We start from the raw sequence: 25,040 nt of genomic DNA, 5'->3' as shown, positions 1-25,040 counted from the left end.
AGTTTGCTGCCACCTCCTTCGTCCCATACTTAGGACAGGGCTGGTTCAATAGAAAATTTAAGCGGTCCGGGTTAGGGTTAGGCGCTCCACTGCGATTCGGCGGTTTACCCTTGCATCGCTGACCCTTGTCCTGCGCGTTAGTATTAGCCACGAAGTCCATGTTGCCATCTGCTTTACGCTTGCCTCCGTTGCCGTTACCTGCCGAGTGGTGCTGTTGACCTTTGGAGTTGCTGTTCTTCTTTCCCTTCCCGGTCTTGTCATCATCAGACTCAGGATCCTTGGTACTATCAGAATCAGCATACTTTACCAAGGCAGCCATGAGGGTCCCCATGTCAGTGCAATGGCGCTTCATCCGTCCTAATTTCATCTTTAGGGGCCCAAACCGGCAATTGCCTTCTAGGGTTATAACCGTGGTGTCAGCGTTGATGCGGTCTGATGAATGCAGAACCTGCAAGACCCGGTGCACCCAATGAGTCATCGATTCTCCTTCCTCCTGGACACAGGCAGCTAAGTCCACTATCGACATAGGCTGCTTACATGTATCCTTGAAACTACTGATAAACCGGGCTCGTAATTGGTCCCATGAACTGATAGAATTGGCCAGTAAGCTTTTTAACCAAGTACGGGCCGTTCCTTCGAGCATCATGGTGAAGTACTTCGCACATGCCGCATCATCCACATCAAGCATTTCCATGGCCATCTCATAGCTCTCCAGCCATGTCTCTGGAGGTTGATCCGCCGTGTAATTTGGTACCTTGCGTGGGCCTTTGAAATCCTTGGGCAGGCGCACATTGCGTAAAGCGGGGACAAGGAAAGGTACCCCCAAAGAACTAGAAGTGACACCAGGTTCAATCGAGATAGTTGGACGAACTGGCGTAAGCTGCCGAGCCTGATACTGTGCAGCTAACTCGGCCTCCCTGCACGCTCGGGCCCGGTCCACCACTTCCAGAGCGTTATCGACACCACCCGCCGGGTTCTTGCCGCGGGGTGCTCCACGTCGTTCATTACTTGATACTGTCGGTTCATCCATACGCCTGCTATAGCTCCGGCTTGGACGGGGGGTCGAGTGGATCCGGTCGTGGCTGTACGAGTATGCTTCCTGTTGGACCAAAGATGTCCTAAGAAGCTCTTTGACCCGTCACGTCTCTACCGCCTGCGGCGAGTCACCTTCAATTGGAATGGCCTCCAGCCGTGCAGCAGCGCCAACGAGATTGTCCATCGGGTTGGAGTAGTGACCCGGAGGTGTTGAAATAGCCTGAGGTATAACAGTGTTTTGACGAGGCAGATCCATCAAACGGGGCTGAACCGGCGCGCCGGTCCCAGGAGCTTCCGCCCGGTTTCCCTCCAGCGGGATAATGGTTCCTGCTCCTGGGGTGTTGAAAAGGTCTCTGGCCTCGAAGACCGAAGGGAAACGGGACCGGTACTTCCTCCTCATGACTTCATGCGACGCGTTCTGGTCCAACATGAGCCTGTAGGCTTGTGCGTCTAAAGCAGCCCGCTCTATGGTCATCCTGGCGTTCTCAGCTGCCAGGTCCGCCTTGGCCTGGGTGATCTGTTCCTTCACCTTTGCAATCTCCGCGTTGTGGACGTCCTGATCCGCCGGGTTAACTTCTGCCATAAGCGCGGCCAATGCATCAAATAGATCTGATAGAACTTGAGCCGGCGGGCGTATAGAGCTTCCTGCCCCGGCAGCCGTCACCACTACTAAACCGGAGGTCATTGGCGCAGCGGTCGAAGAATGAAGTGCTGCTTGTGTGCCGGCCATGAATATTTCAACTCGGTTGGGTAGAGCAGAGGTGTCAGGACCCCGACTCGATGTCACATCGATCTAGCTGGTAACACCTCATATCACTTTGCGGCCTCACGCACGGTATCCCCACGGGTGTCGTCTTACCTTTTCCCGGGACCGTTTGCGCCTTTTGGCTCACGTATATGATAGTGTCGCTAGCATCCATATGATAAAGAGCCCGGGCTGACATGACTAGTCGTAAACCCAAAGTGGCACAGACTTACAGGGACAGGCATCCATGACCCAGCTTCGAACGTGTCGGTCATCAGCAAGTGGGTCCGGGCTGTAGCACTGGGCTAGCAGGACTCCGGTAAACCGGGCTGTAGCGGGCTAACAGGACTCCGGTACTCAAAGCGTGACATTTCCCCGAAGGGACAGACACATGAACGAAGAAGGACACATGCCGGCCAGCCTAAGTGTTCCAGAGCAGTAGCAAGCTACCATGGCTCAGCGGTAACACTAGGAGACATTTCCCGGTAAGAGAGGCTACTAAAGATAAACAACTAGATAGTCAGATCCCACACATACCAAGCATTTCAACCATACACACAATATGCTCGATATGTGCAAATACAACGAAGCATCACAACATGACTCTATGACACAAGTACTTTATTTAAGGCTCAGGGAGCCATACATATCATACACAAAGGTACGGGTCTCACGACCCAACATACAAGTCATGCAGTCATACAAGCCAACAGCGGAAGTACTTTGTCTGGGTACAGACAACTAGTAAAATAAAAGAGGCTTGGAAGCCTAACTATACTACGTGGTCCATCACAAGCTCAGGGTCACCACCTGGGTCCTTAGCCTACTCGTTGATGTCAACGTCTACATAGAACCCATCAGAAGGGGTTGCAGCGTCTTCTGTAAAAATGTAGATTATAGCAACATGAGTACAAAAGTACTCAGCAAGACTTACATCAGATCCTACATACATGCATAGTATCAAGAAGGGTTGGTGGAGTTATTGCAGCAAGCTAGCTTTGACTCCTGGCTAGACTATCCTACGATACTCCAACTTGAAATGTTTTGCGCACACGAGTCCACTACTCACCACTTCAATACACTACCGAGGATCCACCTCTGTCTTCCTACGGAAGAGCCATCCTCGGCACTCACACTTATCTTGAGGCTTTTAGTAGTTTCCATTTACTTGTCTATGAACTGTATAGGCAACCAAGTAGTCCTTTACCGCGGACGCGGCTATTCGAATAGATTATGATAACCCTGCAGGGGTGTACTTCTTCATACATGTTTCCACCACTTAGCGTCTGCACACGATATGTGCTCGGCAGACTTCAAGCGAAAGCCGACGTGGGTGTAGACCACGACCTACCTAAACACTTAAGCCTCTAGTCCAGGTTTATCGCCTATTCAGGTTCCATCCGCAGGGAGTCCGGCCGAGGTTTCCCATACGGCCCCGAACGATGTGAACAGGGTTCCCGAGATACCTAACGGGTATTCGGTACACCCGGCCACGTACCTACCGCATCACAGCCCACCCCTACGGTCAGCGCTGTCCACGGCCTCCAGTAGGCTACAAACACCAGAAACTACTTGCAACTCCTGGACAGAGAGCTAAGGTGAATAAGAAGTCGAGCGGGGTCATATTTCAGGGCCCAATGTATGGTAGTAGCTGATTATTAAATCACGCATACAGATCTCAGTGCTTAAGGTCGGCTTCAATGAAACAACCCACCATGTACTCCTACATGGCCTCTCATCGATACCTTTACCAAATCGTGTTCACCACACCACTCTCATTACCGACGTAATCATTTCACTCTAGCCCATCACCCAGATGAACCAGACCCGACACGACTCTAAGCATAGCAGGCATAGCAAGGTAGGAACAACACAAACATATGGCTCAAACAACTCCTACACATGCTAGTGGGTTTCATCTAGTTACTGTGGCAATGACAGGTCATGCAGAGGAAATGGGTTCAACTACCGTAGCACACAGCAGTTTGAATCGCGTTGTCTTAATGCAGTAAAAGAGAGCAGGAGCGAGAACATGGGATTGTATCGATATGATCAAATGGTTGGTTGCTTGCCTGATGGTTCGATGCACGGATACGGTTCTTCGTTAGGGTAATCACGGTACTCCTCGGGAACAGATCCTGTCGCAAAGGACATCGATACACAAGCATCACCAAACAATGTGCAACAATATGATGCATGCATGAAACATGGCAATATGAGTGTGTTGGGCTAATGCAACTAAACCAGAAGGGTTTGAACAAATTTGAATCAAAGATTCAAATTTCAAATTCAAATATGGCCTTTTAAAGTGCTTTTCCTTGTTCTGCTTAAAACATCAATTTAACTTGTTTGATCATGCATGAAAATAGTACAGATGGATAGATTGGATTTTTCTGATCATTTTTCATATATAATTTGTCCAATTTGGAGTTACAGAATAAAAGTTATGAATTTTGGAAGTTTAATTAATATTCTGGAATTTCCTGATTTAATTTAAATCCAGAAAATCAATTACTGCGTCAGCCTGACGTCAGTGTGACGTCAGTGGTCAACTGTGGCTGGCTGAGGTCAAACCTGACGTGTGGGGGCCACACGTCAGTGACAGGGGGGGTTAAACAGATTTAAATTAATTCTAATTACTAATTAGTGGCGCTGGGGCCCACTGTCAGTGTCAGGGGGGGTTGACTAACAGTAGTTAGCGCTAACCTAACCATCTGGCCGACAGGGCCCACGCGTCAGTGACCCTGGGGGGTCAAACCCCAGGTCGGTCAAGTCAAACCCCACCGGCGACATGACGCCGGCGAGATCCGAGACGGCGGCGAGCGTGCTTTTTGCCGTTCCGGCGACCAAATGGACGGCGGAAGGCATCTACGTGTTGCTGAGGTTGAGCCGCGTCTATTGGTGGTGGTGGTTAGGCTCGGGGTGGCCGGAGTTGACGGCGGCGAGCTCGGCTGCGGCGGCCGGAGTTCGGGTGCGGTCGGGATCAGTGTTGCAGGGGGTTTGGGGAGGCGTTGGTGCGTTCTACGTGCTCCTGGTGATGTGTGGAGCACGATGGTGTGCTCGGTTGGGCGCTACGGCGACCGTGGCCACGACGGCGACATCGCCGACGGCGTGGAGCTCTCGGTCGAGGTGGAGCTAGGGCCTAGAGGTCGAGAGAGACCAGGGAAGAAGGGGGAAACGATCCGGGAGCTCACCGTGCAGCTGCAGGGATGGTTAGCGGGCTCGGGGACGCGCTGGTGACGGTGAATTCGACGGCGACGACGGTCGGAGTCCGAAGAGGGGAACGGCGACGTGGCGGCGATGCAGGGCTTCCGGGGACCCGTGGAGCGGTGGGGAGGAAGAGGGAGTTGTGGCGGAGCTTCTGAGCTAGTCGGGGGAGCGAGGGGTGGTCGGAGACGACTGCTACGGCGAACGGTGGCGACGGTGGTGTTCGGCCGTGTGAGAGAGAGCGCGAGGGAGAGGAAGGAGAGAGCCGGGGAGAGTGAGAGAGAGCAGGGGGGATCGGGACGGGCTGCGGGCGTCGTCCACGCGGCCAGGAGGGCGTCGGCAAGCAGGAGGTGGCCGCGCGGCCGCGCGCGCGCGAGCACGCAGCAGCTTCGGGGCGAGGGGAGGAAGACGACGGGGAGCTACAGTGCTGGGCTGGGTCGGTTGCTGGCTGGGCCGGCCAGCTGGCTGGGCCGCACAGGGAAGTCTTCCCCTTTCTTTTCTGTTTTCTGTTTTTATTTAATATATCTGCAACTTTGTTGAATTAAATAAAATACCTAGGCAACTTCAAAAATCACCAAACTATTCCTGGCCCATAGTTGGATTATTTCCAACATGAAACATTTTAGTTTGGAGATATTTGAGCATTTAAATATTTTATATTATTTTAAATGCTCAAATTCAAATATTTATGATTTAATTCAAAAACCCTAGGATGGCCTAGGAAAATGTGCACCATTTTTGGCAGAGGTTCTGAACCAAGACAAAAATGATGGGCATTTTAGAAGGGCATTTCAGGTTCATTGAAAAATTATTTTAGTAACCCTAGTTGGTTTCAGAGGGGACTGGGGGTTCTGTCATCCCCATTTCAAGTTTCTGATGAATGAGTAAACATGATGCAACACTCTAATGCATGACTAGCTAGGGTGTGACAACTCACCCCCACTCAAAAGAATCTCGTCCCGAGATTTGGGTTCCTCCGCGAAGAAGGCGGGATATTCAAGTCGAAGACGATCCTCCCTTTCCCAAGTTGCTTCATCCTCAGAATGGTGCGACCATTGAACCTTGAGAAACTTGATATTATGACGTCGCGTGGTACGTTCGGCTTGATCGAGGATACGAATGGGGTACTCTCGATATGTAAGATTATCTTGGAGATCAAGCGTTTCGTGGTCCACTTCACGGATAGGATCCGAGAAGCAACGCCTGAGTTGAGAAACGTGGAAGACATCGTGAACTCTGGAGAGATGCGGAGGTAGTTCCAACTGGTAGGCAACTTCTCCTCGTTTGGCAAGAATGCGGAAGGGTCCAATGTAACGAGGAGCCAATTTGCCTTTGATACCGAAACGATGGGTTCCCTTCAGAGGGGTGACCCGAAGGTAAGCCTTCTCGTCAACCTCGAAAGTCATAGCCTTATGTTTTCGGTCATATTGACTCTTTTGACGAGATTGGGCTGTTTTCAACTTTTCACGAACGATACGAACTTGATCTTCTGCTTCCTGAATCATATCCGGGCCAAGAATTGTCTTTCCCCGGTTTCTGACCAGTTAAGGGGTGTTCGACATCGTCGTCCATAGAGAACTTCAAAAGGGGCTTTACCCAAGCTAGATTGATAGCTGTTGTTGTAAGCGAATTCGGCAAATGGAAGGCACTTCTCCCAGTCCATTCCGAAAGAGATAACGGAGGCTCGGAGCATGTCTTCTAGAATCTGATTGACGCGTTCCACTTGACCACTTGACTGAGGGTGGAAAGCGGTGCTAAAGGAGAGACGGGTTCCCATAGCATTTTGGAAACTTTCCCAAAATCGAGAGGTGAAGAGACTTCCTCGATCCGAATTGATTTCCAAAGGAACACCATGGAGGGACACTATTCGGGAGATGTATAAGTCTGCCAGCTGACTAGCGGTTATACTCTCACGAACAGGTAAGAAATGAGCTACTTTGGAAAGACGATCGACCACGACGAAAATAGCATTATTCCCTCTTTTGGTTCTGGGAAAACCGGTAATGAAATCCATACCAATTTTATCCCATTTCCATCCAGGAATAGCTAAGGGTTGAAGGGTGCCAGCAGGCCGTTGATGCTCTGCTTTTACACGACGACAGACATCGCAATTTGCAATGTACTGAGCAATTTCTCTCTTCATCCTAGTCCACCAGAACCTCTGGCGTAGGTCCTGATACATTTTAGTACTACCGGGATGAATGGTGAGAGGAGATTCATGAGCCTCCTTAAGGATCAACTGCCGTAGATGCTGGTTCTTGGGAACCACTAGACGGTTCTCAAAGTACACAACACCATGATCATTTGTGGAGAAACAACTAGCACCTCCGCTAGCAATGTTCTCTTTGATTTTAGATATTCCCTTATCTCACTTTTGGGTAGCGATGATTTGATCCGTAAGAGTAGGTTTTGCTACCAAGGTGGAGAGAAAACCTTGAGGTACAATGTGAAGGTTAAGCTTCCGAAATTCATCATGGAGAAGCGGTTGACTTTGTTGTAACATCAGGTTGTTACAATAAGATTTACGACTTAGCGCATCAGCCATGACGTTGGCTTTCCCTGGGGTGTAGGTTATTCCTAAGTCGAAGTCTGTGATCAATTCAACCCAACGTCTTTGCCTGAGATTCAGATCCGGTTGGGTGAAGATGTACTTCAGGCTTTGGTGATCAGTGAATATTTCGCAACGATTACCGAGGAGGTAATGTCGCCAGGTCTTAAGTGCATAGACTACGGCTGCAAGCTCTAGATCATGAGTAGGATAATTCTCCTCATGTGGGTGCAATTGCCGTGAAGCGTAAGCAATTATGTGTCGATCTTGCATGAGAATGCAACCTAGTCCTTGTCGCGAGGCGTCGCAGTAGATAACAAAGTCCTTGGAGAAGTCTGGCGGTACTAGCACGGGAGCAGAGGTCAGGCGTCTTTTCAGTTCCTGAAAGCTGTGCTCACATTGTGGAGTCCATTCGAACTTCTTATCTTTCTTGAGGAGTTCGGTTAGAGGTTTAGCAACTTTGGAGAAGTTCTCGACAAAGCGACGACAATAGCTCGCTAAGCCTAGAAAACTCCGAACTTGCTTGACCGATTCGGGTGGAGTCCAATCAAGGATGGCTTGAACTCGCTCAGGGTTAACAGCAATACCTTTACCAGATATTACATGGCCCAGATAGGTCACTTCTGACAACCAGAATTCACATTTAGAGAATTTGGCATAAAGGCGATGCTCTCGAAGTTTCTTCAACACTAGCCTTAAATGTTCGGCATGTTCTTCCTCGTTCTTGGAGTAGATGAGTATATCATCGAGATAAACTACGACGAATTTATCCAAATACTCCATGAAGATCGAGTTCATTAACCGAGAAAAGGTGGCTGGAGCGTTGGTTAATCCGAAGGACATGACGGTGTACTCGTATTGGCCATAACGAGTAACAAAGGCCGTTTTAGGAATGTCCCCGTTTCTGATTTTGATTTGATGGTATCCCAACCTCAAATCCATCTTGGAGAAGACTGAGGATCCAGCGAGCTGATCATACAGATCGTTGATCCTGGGAAGTGGATATTTGTTTTTGATTGTGACCAAATTGACAGGTCGGTAATCTACAACCATCCGGTCCGTACCATCCTTCTTCTTGACGAATAGGACGGGGCAAGCCCACGGAGATGAACTAGGGCGGATGAAACCCTTTTTCAAGGATTCATCGAGTTGTTTCTTAAGCTCGGCTAGTTCTAAGGGTGCCATCTTATAAGGTCTTCTAGCGATCGGAACGGTTCCTGGAATGAGGTCTATCACAAACTCAACATCCCTGTCAGGTGGAACACCTGGCAATTCCTCTGGGAAGACATCCGGAAAGTCACGGACTACCGGAATGTCCTCAAGGTCTGGCAAAGGGCTGGCGTTAAGAGAATATAATTGCCGCTTGGCTATTCGGGTCAAGACATTGACTATCTTTCCCGAAGGATGGGTGAGTTGAACAGTCCTAGAGAAGCAATCAATTTGGGCATGATGAGCTGACATCCAGTCCATACCCAGAATGATATTAATATCTGAAGATTTAAGGGCTATCAAAGATGCAAGGAAAACAAGTCTGTCGACTTGGATCTCATTCCCATAGCTTACCCTAGAGGTCTGCCATCTAGACCCAGGGGTAGAGATTTCCATAGTGGATGGCAAGTCACAGAATGCAACGTTATGCAAACGAGCATAATTTTCAGATATAAAAGAATGAGAGGCTCCTGTATCGAAAAGAACAGATGCCGGGTGGCAATTAACAAGAAGCGTACCGAGAACGACGTTGGGATCCTCTTGAGCTTCTTCGGCAGAGATACAGTTGACATGGCCACGTGAAGCGGTGACCGGTTTAGCATGAAACACTTTTCCTGTCGGCTTGCCACGGCCAACAGCTTTAGCAGATTGATTGGGGTTGGTCTGGGGACACTCACGCATATAATGACCAGATTCCCCACACTTGAAACAAGTCACGGAACTGGTACGTGGAGGAGCATTATTGGTTGGACCCCCATAGGGCTTGGTTGGTGCAGACTGTTGAACAGGGCGAGGCGCCTGGAAGGATGGCCTCGGTGTGAACCTGGGTGGCAGGGCGGTGTTGGGTACCCACACGCGGCGCTTCTGAGGACCAGCACCGGATGAGGAACCCGTGTCACGTCCATGCTTGCGTGTTGCGTCATAGTCAGTCTGACCAGTTTCAGCACTGATGGCTTTGTTGACAAGTTTTGAAAAAGATGTGCACTCATGCAGACGGAGGTCGCGGCGAAGCTCAGGACTAAGGCCCTTACGGAACCTTGCTTGCTTCTTGGCGTCAGTAGACACTTCCTCAGTTGCATATCGGGCGAGAATACCAAACTCCCTGCTATAGGCATCCACAGAAAGTCGGCCTTGGGTGAAACTGCAAAATTCTTCACGTTTACGGTCCATGAGACCCTCCGGAATGTGATGTTCACGGAAAGCCTCGCTGAATTCAGCCCAAGTTGTGACATGGCCCACTGGGCGCATAGCTCCATAATTCTCCCACCATAGACTAGCGGGGCCTTCAAGATGATATGCAGCAAAGGTGACCTTGTCAGCCTCCGCTACTAGCGCGGAACGCAGTTTGTGAGAGATACTGCGAAGCCAGTCATCAGCGTCGAGAGGCTCGACGGAGTGGTGGAACGTGGGTGGATGTAATTTGATAAAATCACTGAGTGACACCACATTAGCCCTCTGATGGTGTGCTGTATTCTGTTCAATACGCTCCAACAAACGGTTTGTCTCCCGCTTGTTTCTCTCAGCTTCCATCATCACCTCGGCTAGTGAAGGAGGATGAGGCAGATTTTCATTCCTGGCTTCACTGCCTTCGGCCTGCTCTTGAGAAGCAGGGTTAGCGCGCGTGTTGACCATCCTAGGTAGACAAGACAATGATTTAGTCAGGATGGTAAAATTCCGACATAGGATACATAATGTAAGGAATAACTCGAAATGCAAGATGATCATCCGTATGACATGGTAGATACAGAAACTGCTTCTTTATTCCATCGTCATACACACCATACAAGGTTTAGTACAAGACCAAACAAAGTACTGTTACGGTGAGAAAAGGATTACATCTCATCGGAGGCATTCCAAGCTCCTATACATTATTTTTCTACACCTCCGGAAGGAGTACAAACTAGGTCATAACCCACGAGTCACGCGGGACGATAGATGACACAGCTAGTGTGAACTAGTGATGCTACCCCTAACTCAGACCGATCCGTAGTAGTCCTCATAAAAGTCACCTCCATAGCCTGGAAGCTCAACATGTTCATCCGGAAACAGACGATCTCGCGGAGCTTGTGGACCATAGGGGCTAGGATGAGGCCTTGGACCAACAAACGATGGCCTGCGGGGACCGCGAGGTGGGGTGATGCCTCCTACATCACGCCAAACCATCACGTCTGGCAGAGCAGATCTCATAGGATAGAGATCGCGCATATCCGAATATCCAGCTTGCACCGCCGGTGCGAACCGAGTCAAAGTGGCCCAGTGGTCAGCACGGGTATTGAAGAGCTCTAACCTTAAGGCCCGATTTTCACGGTCCTTATCCTCGAGCATCTCAGCAGTGGTGCGAGTCCGTGAATCCTCCTGAGTGGAGTCAGCATAAATAGCTTGGAGATATCCTTGTGCTCCCGGAAGTGATCCTGGCATATACCGGAAGTCAGAGTCCCGAAATAGACCAGATCTGACTCGCATAATGGTCATCATAGAGTAGGCGGCGTCCTGCACAGCCATCTCAATAGTAACCCCGAGTCCATAGGAGCAGTGAAGAGGCTCGGTAGATCCAGGATAAGATGGAAATATCCTGACAGTGCAGAGATACTGGCTTTGATTGAAGTCTCGGAATTGCTCTTCGACCGTGTACTCGGGATACCAGCGGTATCCAGCCTCAGTCATTACCCTGACCAACTTAGCAGTATGGCCGGGTACATCTAGGCATCGAGTCAGGCGAACCACTTGATTGAGGTCGCGAGTGGCCATCTGAAAGCACAGTCATAATGCAAGGGCATTAGAATTTCTAGCAAAATTTCGGCAGCATAACAGCTGTAAATGCTCAAAAGGATGTTGAGACATTTGACAAAGGATTTCGTACACACTCAACATCATCATATCAAAGTTCTGAAACCATTCTGGCAACATGATGTGGTAGTAGAACTGAACTAGGCTTGTATCCATCAAACTTATAAGGTACTACTGATTAGTAACACGTGATCCTGATAGAGAGAACAGATCCTAATTCCTTAACCCCCGGTAGAAGAATGGACTGACTCAGATCAGAAAGTCATAAGGTATAAGAAGTAAAAGAGCCTTACGTTCCAACCCACAAACAATTCCCCTACATATAACTAAAGAATTTCTAGACTCAACATCGACCAGTTTGGCTTGGAGAACCTACAGGCAGTCCGGCTCTGATGCCAACGCTGTCAGGACCCCGACTCGATGTCACATCGATCTAGCTGGTAACACCTCATATCACTTTGCGGCCTCACGCACGGTATCCCCACGGGTGTCGTCTTACCTTTTCCCGGGACCGTTTGCGCCTTTTGGCTCACGTATATGATAGTGTCGCTAGCATCCATATGATAAAGAGCCCGGGCTGACATGACTAGTCGTAAACCCAAAGTGGCACAGACTTACAGGGACAGGCATCCATGACCCAGCTTCGAACGTGTCGGTCATCAGCAAGTGGGTCCGGGCTGTAGCACTGGGCTAGCAGGACTCCGGTAAACCGGGCTGTAGCGGGCTGACAGGACTCCGGTACTCAATGCGTGACATTTCCCCGAAGGGACAGACACAGGAACGAAGAAGGACACATGCCGGCCAGCCTAAGTGTTCCAGAGCAGTAGCAAGCTACCATGGCTCAGCGGTAACACTAGGAGACATTTCCCGGTAAGAGAGGCTACTAAAGATAAACAACTAGATAGTCAGATCCCACACATACCAAGCATTTCAATCATACACACAATATGCTCGATATGTGCAAATACAACGAAGCATCACAACATGACTCTATGACACAAGTACTTTATTTAAGGCTCAGTGAGCCATACATAACATACACAAAGGTACGGGTCTCATGACCCCACATACAAGTCATACAGTCATACAAGCCAGCAGCGGAAATAACTTGTCTGAGTACAGACAACTAGTAAAATAAAAGAGGCTTGGAAAGCCTAGCTATACTACGTGGTCCTCCACAAGCTCAGGGTCACCACCTGGGTCCTTAGCCTACTCGTTGATGTCAACGTCTACATAGAACCCATCAGAAGGGGTTGCAGCGTCTTCTGTAAAAATGTAGATTATAGCAACATGAGTACAAAGGTACTCAGCAAGACTTACATCAGAACCTACATACATGCATAGTATCAAGAAGGGTTGGTGGAGTTATTGCAGCAAGCCAGCTTTGACTCTTGGCTAGGCTATCCTACGATACTCCAACTTGAAATAGTTTTGCGCACACGAGTCCACTATTCACCACTTCAATACACTACCGAGGATGCACCTCCGTCTTCCTACGGAAGAGCCATCCTCGGCACTCACACTTATCTTGAGGCTTTTAATAGTATCCATTTACTTGTCTATGAACTGTATAGGCAACCAAGTAGTCCTTTACCGCGGACGCGGCTATTCGAATAGATCATGTTAACCCTGCAGGGGTGTACTTCGTCATACATGTTTCCACCACTTAGCGTCTGCACACGACATGTGCTCGGCAGACTTCAAGCGAAAGCCGACGTGGGTGTAGACCACGACCTACCTAAACACTTAAGCCTCTAGTCCAGGTTTATCGCCTATTCAGGTTCCATCCGCAGGGAGTCCGGCCGAGGTTTCCCATACGGCCCCGAACGATGTGAACAGGGTTCCCGAGATACCTAACGGGTATTCGGTACACCCGGCCACGTACCTACCGCATCACAGCCCACCCCTACGGTCAGCGCTGTCCACGGCCTCCAGTAGGCTACAAACACCAGAAACTACTTGCAACTCCTGGACAGAGAGCTAAGGTGAATAAGAAGTCGAGCGGGGTCATATTTCAGGGCCCAATGTATGGTAGTAGCTGATTCTTAAATCACGCATACAGATCTCAGTGCTTAAGGTCGGCTTCAATGAAACAACCCACCATGTACTCCTACATGGCCTCTCATCGATACCTTTACCAAATCGTGTTCACCACACCACTCTCATTACTGACGTAATCATTTCACTCTAGCCCATCACCCAGATGAACCAGACCTGACACGACTCTAAGCATAGCAGGCATAGCAAGGTAGGAACAACACAAACATATGGCTCAAACAACTCCTACACATGCTAGTGGGTTTCATCTAGTTACTGTGGCAATGACAGGTCATGCAGAGGAAATGGGTTCAACTACCGTAGCACATAGCAGTTTGAATCGCGTTGTCTTAATGCAGTAAAAGAGAGCAGGAGCAAGAACATGGGATTGTATCGATATGATCAAATGGTTGGTTGCTTGCCTGATGGTTCGATGCACGGATACGGTTCTTCGTTAGGGTAATCACGGTACTCCTCGGGAACAGATCCTGTCGCAAAGGACATCGATACACAAGCATCACCAAACAATGTGCAACAATATGATGCATGCATGAAACATGGCAATATGAGTGTGTTGGGCTAATGCAACTAAACCAGAAGGGTTTGAACAAATTTGAATCAAAGATTCAAATTTCAAATTCAAATATGGCCTTTTAAAGTGCTTTTCCTTGTTCTGCTTAAAACATCAATTTAACTTGTTTGATCATGCATGAAAATAGTACAGATGGATAGATTGGATTTTTCTGATCATTTTTCATATATAATTTGTCCAATTTGGAGTTACAGAATAAAAGTTATGAATTTTGGAAGTTTAATTAATATTCTGGAATTTCCTGATTTAATTTAAATCCAGAAAATCAATTACTGCGTCAGCCTGACGTCAGTGTGACGTCAGCAGGTCAACTGCGGCTGGCTGAAGTCAAACCTGACGTGTGGGGGCCACACGTCAGTGACAGGGGGGGTTAAACAGATTTAAATTAATTCTAATTACTAATTAGTGGCGCTGGGGCCCACTGTCAGTGTCAGGGGGGGTTGACTAACAGTAGTTAGCGCTAACCTAACCATCTGGCCGACAGGGCCCACGCGTCAGTGACCCTGGGGGGGTCAAACCCCAGGTCGGACCAGTCAAACCCCACCGGCGACATGACGCCGGCGAGATCCGAGACGGCGGCGAGAGTGCTTTTTGCCATTCCGGCGACCAAATGGACGGCGGAAGGCATCTACGTGTTGCTGAGGTTGAGCCGCGTCTATTGGTGGTGGTGGTTGGGCTCGGGGTGGCCGGAGTTGACGGCGGCGAGCTCGGCTGCGGCGGCCGGAGTTCGGGTGCGGTCGGGATCAGTGTTGCAGGGGGTTTGGGGAGGCGTTGGTGCGTTCTACGTGCTCCTGGTGATGTGTGGAGCACGATGGTGTGCTCGGTTGGGCGCTACGGCGACCGTGGCCACGACGGCGACATCGCCGGCGGCGTGGAGCTCTCGGTCGAGGTGGAGCTAGGGCCTAGAGGTCGAGAGAGACCAGGGAAGAAGGGGGAAACGATCCGGGAGCTCACCGCGGAGCTGCAGGGATGGTTAGCGGGCTCGGGGACGCGCTGGTGACGGTGAATTCGACGGCGACGACGGTCGGAGTCCGAAGAGGGGAACGGCGACGTGGCGGCGATGCAGGGCTTCCGGGGACCCGTGGAGCGGTGGGGAGGAAGAGGGAGTTGTGGCGGAGCTTCTGAGCTAGTCGGGGGAGCGAGGGGTGGTCGGAGACGACTGCTACGGCGAACGGTGGAGACGGTGGTGTTCGGCCGTGTGAGAGAGAGAGCGAGGGAGAGGAAGGAGAGAGCCGGGGAGAGTGAGAGAGAGCAGGGGGGATCGGGACGGGCTGCGGGCGTCGTCCACGCGGCCAGGAGGGCGTCGGCAAGCAGGAGGTGGCCGCGCGGCCGCGCGCGCGCGAGCACGCAGCAGCTTCGGGGCGAGGGGAGGAAGACGACGGGGAGCTACAGTGCTGGGCTGGGTCGGTTGCTGGCTGGGCCGGCCAGCTGGCTGGGCCGCACAGGGAAGTCTTCCCCTTTCTTTTCTGTTTTCTGTTTTTATTTAATATATCTGCAACTTTGTTGAATTAAATAAAATACCTAGGCAACTTCAAAAATCACCAAACTATTCCTGGCCCATAGTTGGATTATTTCCAACATGAAACATTTTAGTTTGGAGATATTTGAGCATTTAATTATTTTATATTATTTTAAATGCTCAAATTCAAATATTTATGATTTAATTCAAAAACCCTAGGATGGCCTAGGAAAATGTGCACCATTTTTGGCAGAGGTTCTGAACCAAGACAAAAATGATGGGCATTTTAGAAGGGCATTTCAGGTTCATTGAAAAATTATTTTAGTAGCCCTAGTTGGTTTCAGAGGGGACTGGGGGTTCTGTCATCCCCATTTCAAGTTTCTGATGAATGAGTAAACATGATGCAACACTCTAATGCATGACTAGCTAGGGTGTGACAAGAGGAGTCCGGAATACTATCGCCATCGGAACAGCCCCCAATCCGGCCATCTTGTAGCTAATATAGAGATTCGGTTTCTCCGGTTGATGACTCATCGCCGGAATAAACGACGGTCTCGCCGCGAGATTCCGATCCATCCTCGTAACTCCCTCCATGGATGACTCCCACGAAGGCACACTTCACGACCGGTTTAACCCGGGCGGACCGCGCACGCTGAGCCGTTTCGACGAGGTCGGTGCAGATGTCCGGCTCAGGGCCCGGTTCACCGATCTTGCCGATGAAAACGTGTATGCCACCAAAGGGGACCCGATACCCGTACTCAACTGAGCCGGCCTCGGGGCCCCAGCCTGCATCATCGATGTAGAGCTTGCCGCGACGACTCTTAGTCATCCGGCCCACAGCGTAGCCCTCGAGTCCTTCAAGGCGGCCCTCCAAGAACTTGAAACCATCGTGCGATAGCCCCACGGTGGGCGCCAACTGTCGTGGTTTTGTCACGGCAGATGTCCTAGAGAAAGGACTTAGTCGTGGAGCCATCGCGACGGGTTAGCTTGAAGGGGTTAAAACGGACACAGGGACGCAAGAGAGTTTATACTAGTTCGGCCCCTTCGATGAAGGTAAAAGCCTACGTCTAGTTGTGATGGAATTGATGGGGTCTCGATGACTAGGGAGCAATAAGCTTCGCCTAAGTCTCGAGTTGTTGTCTGTTGTCCTTGAACCGCCGCCAGGTCGTCCCCTTATATACATGGGTGACGCCCATCGGTTCACAGAGTCCCAATACCGGCTCATAGATGTGTCCGATTTGGTCTCTACTTATTCCTAACTTATAATACAAGTTAAATACCTATGCCGGTTTATGGCTACAGGCCTTGAACCGACTATGGGCCTTGAGCTCTCATCTGCCTTCTTGGGCTTTAACATAATTAACTACTGATGAAGTTAACCTGGCCCAGATAGGCCGGTTTACACCCAGTAGTAATATCCCCAACATTGCTTGTGCATTGCACCGTGGTTGATTGCGGTTCCCTTTGTTTGTGTTCTTGCTTTGGGTAGAGCTGGGAGATGAGTATGTGATCGAGGAACCAGTTGAGTACGCTTATGAAGATCAAGCTTACATCAACTCGGAGAACTTTGCAGGCAAGATGACCATACCCTCGAAATCACTTCTATCTTTGCTTGCTAGATGCTCGCTCTTTTGCTATGCATATGCTACGACACCTACCACTTGCTTATCATGCCTCCCATATTGCCATGTCAAACCTCTAATCCACCTTGTCCTAGCCAACCGTTGTTTGGCTATGTTACCACTTTGCTCAGCCCCTCTTATAGCATTGCTAGTTGCAGGTGAAGATTGGAGTTTGTTCCTTGATGGAACATGTTTATTTGTTGGGATATCATTATTATATCTTGTCTACTTCATCTATATACTTGGTAAAGGGTGGAAGGCTCGGCCTTATGCCTAGTGTTTTGTTTCACTCTTGCCGCCTTAGTTCCCGTCATACCGGTGCTATGTTCCTTGATTCTGCGTTCCTTACACGGTTGGGTTATAATGGGAACCCCTTGACAGTTTGCCTTGAATAAAACTCCTCCAGCAAGGCCCAACCTTGGTTTTACCATTTGCCACCTAGCCTTTTTCCCTTGGGTTTCGCGGACTCAAGGATCATCTTTATTTTAAACCCCCGGGCCAGTGCTCCTCTGAGTGTTGGTCCAAAACAGAGCCACTTGCAGCGCTACCTTGGGGAAACTTGAGGGATGGTTTTAGTTGTACGTAGTGTTCATCCGGTGTGCCCTGAGAAAAAGATATGTGCAGCTCCTATTGGGATTTGTCGGCACAACGGGTGGTCTTGCTGGACTTGTTTTACCATTGTTGAGATGTCTTGTAACCGGGATTCCGAGTCTGATCGGATTGTCTTGGGAGAAGGAATATCCTTCGTTGACCGTGAGAGCTTGTGATGGGCTAAGTTGGGACACCCCAGCAAGGATTTGAACTTTCGAGAGCCGTGCCCGCGGTTATGGGCATATGGGAATTTGTTAATGTCCCATTATAGAAAACCTGAAACTTAACTTAACTAAAATGAATCAACAAAGTGTGTGTGGCCGTGATAGTCTCTTTTCGGCGGAGTCTGGGAAGAGAACACGGTCTCGAGTTATGCTTGAACGTAGGTTGTTCTAGGATCACTTCTTGATCATAGTTTCACGACCGTGCCTTGCCTCTCTCTTCTCGCTCTCATTTGCGTATGTTAGCCACCATATATGCTAGTGCTTGCTGCAGCTCCACCTCATCCTTTTACCTACCTATAAGCTTAAATAGTCTTGATCGTGAGGGTGTGAGATTGCTGAGTCCCCGTGACTCACAGATTACTTCAAAACCAGATGCAGGGACCGATGATACCGTTCCAGGAGATGCGACTGAGCTCAAGTGGGAGTTCGATGAGGACTCAGGACGATACTATGTTTCCTTTCCAGACGATCAGTAGTGGAGCCCAGTTGGGGCGATCGGGGACATTATGCATTTGGGTTGTCTTTATTTGGTTCCGTAGTCGGCCCTTGATTGTATCTGGATGAATGTAATGTTATATTTATGCATTGTGTGACGTGGCGATTGTAAGCCAACTATGTACCTCTTTTCTTATTCATTACATGGGTTGTGTGAAGATTACCCCACTTGCGACATTGATTACAATGTGGTTATGCCTCTAAGTCGTGCTTCGACACATGGGAGATATAGCCGCATCGTGGGCGTTACATGGAGGCCCATCATCGTCTACAAGAAGAAGGTTGTGTAGTAGACATCAGGGAGCCTTTACTTTTTCCTTGGCCGGCCAGAGCCACAGCCTCAGTGCTCCCTCCAGCCTCAGCCTTCTGGTTGTGCTTTTTGCCCTTGTTGTCCGACTAATGAGCATCGCCTGCTTGGCTTTTGCGGCTTCTCAGTCGGTCTTCCTCTTCACCGTTGGCGTACCAGTTGGCTATCTCCATAGCTCGACTGAGAGTCGGGGTCTTAGTTCGGCCGAACTTCATGTTCATCTTTCGGTATCTAACTCCGGCCTTGAAGGCACATATCGCCTGGTGCTCGGTGACGTTCTCCACCGTATTGTGCAAGGTGGTCCACCGCTGAATGAACTCACCCGGTCTCTTGTAAGTTCCTTCAAAAGTTTTGACGAACACTCTTGCCAAATCGTCCCAATAGAATATGCTACCTGGCGGGAGCTGTGTTAGACAAGCCGTCGAGTAGCCACAATGTGCTTGAGGTCAAGGGCGGGCTCATTGAACTCGAGAGCCACCACATGTTCTGTCGCAGCCTAGGTGGCCACAGCGTGCTTGATCCAGCGCTGCAGCCGCGAGCGCCCTGAATGCTTGCGACAACGTGCGATGGTAGGGAGAGCGGCCACTTGGTATGGAGCCGAGGCCTGCCGGAGCAGGACTCCATAGGACAATGCGCGGAAATGCGTCGCGTCGCGGACGGGCAACACCTCCACGTCCAGCGGGGCATCGAGAAGCCATGCTGAATTGTCGGCGATGAAGGAGAGTGCCCTGAAACGGATTTCGCCGCCGACTGACATGATGATGAAGAATTCCACCTGCACCCTGAAACTTTGCTAGACGCCTAGCCCCAAGGTGGGTGCCAACCGTCTGGGTTACGATCCTGACAATGAGTACTAGGGGTACATATGAGGGGTAGAATCTAGCTACGGCGCAACTGTAACAGTCGGTGTTTAATGAGTTCAGGCCCCTCTCGGCAGAGGTAACAACCCTATGTCTCGTGCCCTGAGGTTTGCTTTGATTTTATGGGTATGGTTACAAAGGTTGCTCATGCCTGATTATGTAGGGGATGCGGCTTATATAGAGTGCACCGCAACCCCATGTCATCCACGCCGTTTGGGCATTAAATGACACTGAATACGTAAGTTACAGGTAGAGCGAGCCTCTACTACGGCAGTTACAGGTAATGGTAGCCACGACTCTGTTTTAATGGATGACTTAGGATTCCTCGACTGTTGCAGCTCCCACGCCGCCTGCTTGATTTCTTGGTCCGAGTGGCGATTCGTCTGCCGAGTGGCGGGTGGTTCTCCGAGTGCAGTCGAGTCGACCGAGTGGACTTCCTGATGTATGCGTCCGAATACTGGTATGATCCAGGGACCTACACACGTTGGTTATGGGCCCCATGCGGGTCCCAAATGATAGGTCCTTGACCATACCTGTAATAGGAGACCTCATCAGCGGCAAAGGCCAAGCCACTGCTCGCGGGGAAGAAAACGACACCCGTGTTGAGTGCTGACATAGCACTCATTTATTTGGTCAAAAGTCAAAATCCCTGCCACACCGTGCCACATCATCAAATCCACTCCTAAAAATGCCTAAGGTCAAAAACAACCGGGATCAGTGAGGTTAGGGATCTATAATGTCATCATCTTAAGGTGTGATCTCGAGTATGGACTATGCGGAACCGGCTCCTCTAACTTAGCTATTGTGAAGTTAGGAGCCTAACTTAGCCACATTTCATCCGTTGGGTCTAGAATAAATGGCTGAGATCTATCGCTACAGTTCTTAAACAGTGTCAATTGCTACAGGTAACAAACAGTGATTTTAGCTACAGTGCTCGTCCAAACAGTATACTACAACCCCATATGAACAGTGCAGAATCTTGGCCATCTATTTCCCATCTGATGGTTCACAGACTAAGTTAGGGTACTGTTTCCCTAACTTCACGGGAGCGAAGTTAGAGGAGCCAGTTCCAGTCCATTCACTCCACTCATTCTACTATAGATCATACTCGAGATCACACCTTAAGATGGTGACATTATAGAAAGATGATGACATTACAGGTCGCACAGCAGCAGCAGTTCACAGATCTAGTTTCAAAAGCGGCAGAAATGCATCTAATTGAAACAAGAATACTAGTAGAACACAGTACCAACCAACTCAGATCTCAAATCATACAAGAGCACAAGCTTATTTCAGCGCCATCCGTCGGCAGCACACCGGCCACTGAGCTGATAGTGATACACAAGAAGAAAGCCACGGACTGGCACAAGTTGGCACAGCGACACCGCGATGAGCACCGGATCTGGCGACCAAATCTAACCGCTTACCGCTGACTTGACTCGCGAGCAGATCGATCAGTTGGCGGCGGCCTCCTCGGCGGCCTTGGCCTCGGCCTCGGGCGCCGGCGGGTTGAGCTGGAAGGCGGAGACGGGGAAGGCGCGGCCGAGGCCGGCGGGGGTGCGGAAGACGATCTTGGAGCCGGAGGGGCTGATGACGATCTCGGAGATGGTGACCCAGATGAGCAGCTCCTTGCTCTTGACCCCGGTCATGCTGTGCATCCGGCCGCGCTCCACCACGGCCGTCACCTCGGGCGCGTACCAGACCTGCTTGCCGATGGCGTCGAAGGTGTGGGTGAGGCCGCCGGACTGGCCCTGGCGGAGCCACACGAAGCCGGTGGCGCGGTTGTAGCCCACCTCCACGAGGGACGGCAGCGGGAGGAGCCCGTCGGGGAGGCCCAGCTCGACGAGGAACTCGCGGGCCCTGGCCTCGCACAGCTCCGTGTGCACCTCCGCGCCCGACCGGTGCTCCTCGATCGCCTGCGAAGCCATCGCCGGATGTCGGGGGTTCCTTCTCTCGCCGGGGTTGGTTTTGCTTTCCTTGCTGGGCTCTGTTTCTTGCGAGTGCGACGCGTTCTCTGCTGCCGTTGGAGGAGATCGGGGGGCTGCTTTTATGCGCGTTTGGTTGGCCGCTTGGGTTCGGGGTTGAGAAGGGGATTGGTTCCTGTCCACGCGCTGTCACCCGGAATTTTATGTTGGGGAATCGGGTGCCATCCCAGCCAGACCCAGAGAGGACGGTGGACGCCTCTCGCTCGTCAATCGCCGTTGGTGCTATATCAGTCGCGCAGTTGGTTTTCTAGGAGTATTCGTCATTAGTAGTAGTACATACATCAATCGTCATAATGTTTTGCACCGTAGTTGACACGAAATGGGCAGCAGATCCCAACGGCCCCAACCACACGCACAGTTGCGAGTATTATGGTCGTAGGCCAGGGCAAGTGGCCTTAGTTTTTTCTTCGAGGACGGACGGGGTTCTCGTCTGCTTGCTCCTCATCGGATAAGGATTCAGCACAGACGTCGTTGCGGCACGGTGACTGCCTGTCGGTTCACGCGGAAGGCAGTAAGAGCAATTCCAACGGAGCGACCCAAACGGACGGCAGTTTTGTTCTTTTTTGTCTGTTTGGATCGGCCAACGAACACGGATGTACGCTTTCACGTTTGGGTTGACATGTGTGCCCAACACTGATCTGAACCCATTTTGATAGCGCTAGAAAGAAATGAATGCGTGTATATTAAAAAAGAGAAACAATATTAATTAAACATTAAAGCCGGCCACGAAGGCCGGCGAGAGTCCACGCGTTCACATTTGCATTTAAAAAAAATAAAGACGGCCTAAACTACGAGGCGGCGCGCTGCCCTAGGCGTCGTCGTCCTCGAGGTCCGTGAGGTCGATGAGCGTTGGCGTCGGCCCGGCCCAGGCGAACGCCGTATTCCAGAGCGCCGTCATGTAGGGCTGTGCCGGCGCAGGCAGTGCTGGCGCGGGGGAGTCTGCGGCCGCCTGTGAAGCCGCGGCTTGGCGCGCCTCCACCTCGGCCTCGCGCTGCTCCTCCTCGAGGTCGCGCTCGAGCATCTCGAGGTACTCGCCATCGCAGCGCTCCTCGGTCACCCGGATCTTGCGACAGTGCTCGAGGTACGCCGCCTCCTGCGCCGGCGTCGCTCCCATTCAGACCGTCGGCGCGCGTATCCACTCATGCACTACTCCCGTCAGGGGTAGTGCTCGATGGGGGACGGCTCCCGCTCGGCCTCCGACTTGATAGGGGACGGCGGGGCCACCGGCGGCACCACGCTGTCGCCCGCCGCAGAGAGGGCAAGTAGTGCCTGCGCCATTGCCGCCTCGTACCGAGCCTCCTCTTCCGCCTCCGCCTCCTCTTTCGCCTCCGCCGCCTCCGCCCTGCACCGCTCGTCCTTCTCGCTCTCGCGGTAGACGGCCGCACCTGGTCCTCCTCGCGGACGACGAGCGCCGGCGGTGGCGAGCTCCGGTCGACCTCGTGGATGCCCCGTCGCCTAGCCTCCTCGTGCTCGAAGGCGAACCGCCTCGCCCAGTTGGGCGAGTCGGTTGCGTAGGCGGCCTCGCGGCGCTGCTCCGGCGTCAGCAGCGCCCGTCCGCGCTGCACCTCCTCCGGTGAGCCCGAGCCGTCCGCGGCGCCGCCGGCACTGGGATCCTATCTGGATCCAGATGCCAGTCATGCGGCAGGGTCACATCGGGATACGACAGAGGCTGGCGGTGCTGCCAGTGCCACTCCGCCTGGTGCACTGGCACGTTCACGCGCTGCCTCTGCCGGCGAGGCGCCGGCGGAGGCAGAAGGAACTCTGAGGGGAAAGGGGTGGCGGGGGCCTTGCCCATGGCCTTGTTGCCGTTGGCGCCGGAGAAGAGGCCCATCTCACTGTGCTTGTGGTGGCTAGGGTTTGCCGACGACTGGGGAGCAAAGCTTGGCAGATGTGGACGGTGAGTTTGGATGAGGACGGCCCCGCCGCACGGTCGGCTTAAAAAAGGACGAGCGCCGTCGCTGACGCGTGGGCCCGTAGTCATAAATTAAGCTGACCACGTGGGCAGCGAGTAGTTGGACGGCCGCCATGTGGGGACGCGGCGGACAGTGAGAAGGCACGCGAAGCATCCGTTCGGCGTCCGCGTCGACGCATTTGAGGCACAAGTTTGGGCCGCAAATGCGTCGGCGCGGACGCGACGCGAACTTGATTTGGGTTTGGGCCGGCGCATTGGGCCGCCACTTTTGTCTGCGTCGATCCAAAGGGACGCAGGAGGATGAAATGGGTCGGCCCTTTGGAGTTGCTCTAACAATTTTTCTTTTTTTGACGAAATGCAGGCAGGTCGCTGCTTTCATTCATTAAGAAGGGGAGTGCCTCAAGATAAGGCGAAAAGTGCTAGTAGTTACAGAGTTACTGTGTAAGGTGAAAGAATGGAAAAGGGAAAAGGGAAATACATTGTGAGAAACAGAACTATCTTAACCATGATCTCCCATCCACTATGCACTCTTGAGGCTGGCAGTCCACCAAGTGCGCAGGTCAAGTACAATTCGATCACAAATTTTCAGAAAGGGGGGAAATTTATGATTGAAGATGCGGTCATTCCGTTCCTTCCAAATGCCTCACCAAATAGCCATCATCGGCGAGGAGAAGGCCAGGCCTGCTTCCTCCATTTAGGAATTTTTACCAGAGACAACAACCACCAGTCAAGCAAAGAAGGAGCGCTGACATTCAATCTGGCATCAAATGGAAACTGAAATTTTGTCAGGCAGAAACCTCAAACACCAGCTGTGAATGGGCAATCAGCAAAGAGGTGGTGAGCAGATTCGAGCCCAATTCTGCAAAGGGGGCGGATCGAGTCATGGGGTCATTTTCTCCTTGCAAGGTTGTCAGCCGTAAGACACGTTCCTTGCACAGCCAGCCAAGCAAACATCTTTATTTTTGGGGGGTTTTTGATCTGCCAAATGATGTTCAACAAAGGAGAGCTGACTCTGCCATAAAACTGTAAGTGGTATGCAGATTGGGCGCAATAAGTTCCATTCGCAGTTCATTTCCAACAAACTTCGTCTTCCAATTCACAGATGTTAACGCTTTGTAATATGTGCCATAAATCAACAAATTCTCTTAGAAGAGCCTCATCTGGGTTGCGCTTGATGAGCCGAATCCGGAGATTATCCGTGAGGCCTTCAAAGACAGCGATCTGGCGCCTAATACAATGCTTGTAAAGCAACGGGAAGGAAACCGAGGGGATCTCACCATGCAGCCAATGATCATGCCAAAAACTGAAGGATTTTCCATTCCCAATCTTGATTGAAGTACTAGCCACAAAATGGCCTTAACCTCCTTGTCCACTGGCAGTGTTAACCTATGCCAAGATTTATCACCATTAGTGGCGTTCTGCCAG

The 25,040-nt window shown here is 51.1% G+C and overlaps 1 protein-coding gene across 1 annotated transcript; it reads right to left on the bottom strand.

Moving 5' to 3' along the window:
* Window positions 1-20,823: 20,823 nt before the first annotated feature.
* Window positions 20,824-21,860, bottom strand: LOC123147898 (uncharacterized). The gene has a single exon (XM_044567218.1). The coding sequence runs from the start codon at window positions 21,644-21,646 to the stop codon at window positions 21,173-21,175; it is 474 nt and encodes a 157-aa protein (XP_044423153.1). The 5' UTR covers window positions 21,647-21,860; the 3' UTR covers window positions 20,824-21,172.
* Between the last annotated feature and the right edge of the window lie 3,180 nt (window positions 21,861-25,040).

This window comes from Triticum aestivum, chromosome 7A (assembly GCF_018294505.1).
Source record: "Triticum aestivum cultivar Chinese Spring chromosome 7A, IWGSC CS RefSeq v2.1, whole genome shotgun sequence".
NCBI classification, from domain to species: Eukaryota; Viridiplantae; Streptophyta; class Magnoliopsida; order Poales; family Poaceae; genus Triticum; species Triticum aestivum.
Note: the sequence above shows the minus strand (reverse complement) of the source record. Positions and strands in the feature narration are given on the sequence as shown.

Bases quoted from the DNA above. Each gene is read 5' to 3' on its own strand.
- LOC123147898 (XM_044567218.1), bottom strand. From the start codon at position 21,646: ATGGCTTCGCAGGCGATCGAGGAGCACCGGTCGGGCGCGGAGGTGCAC.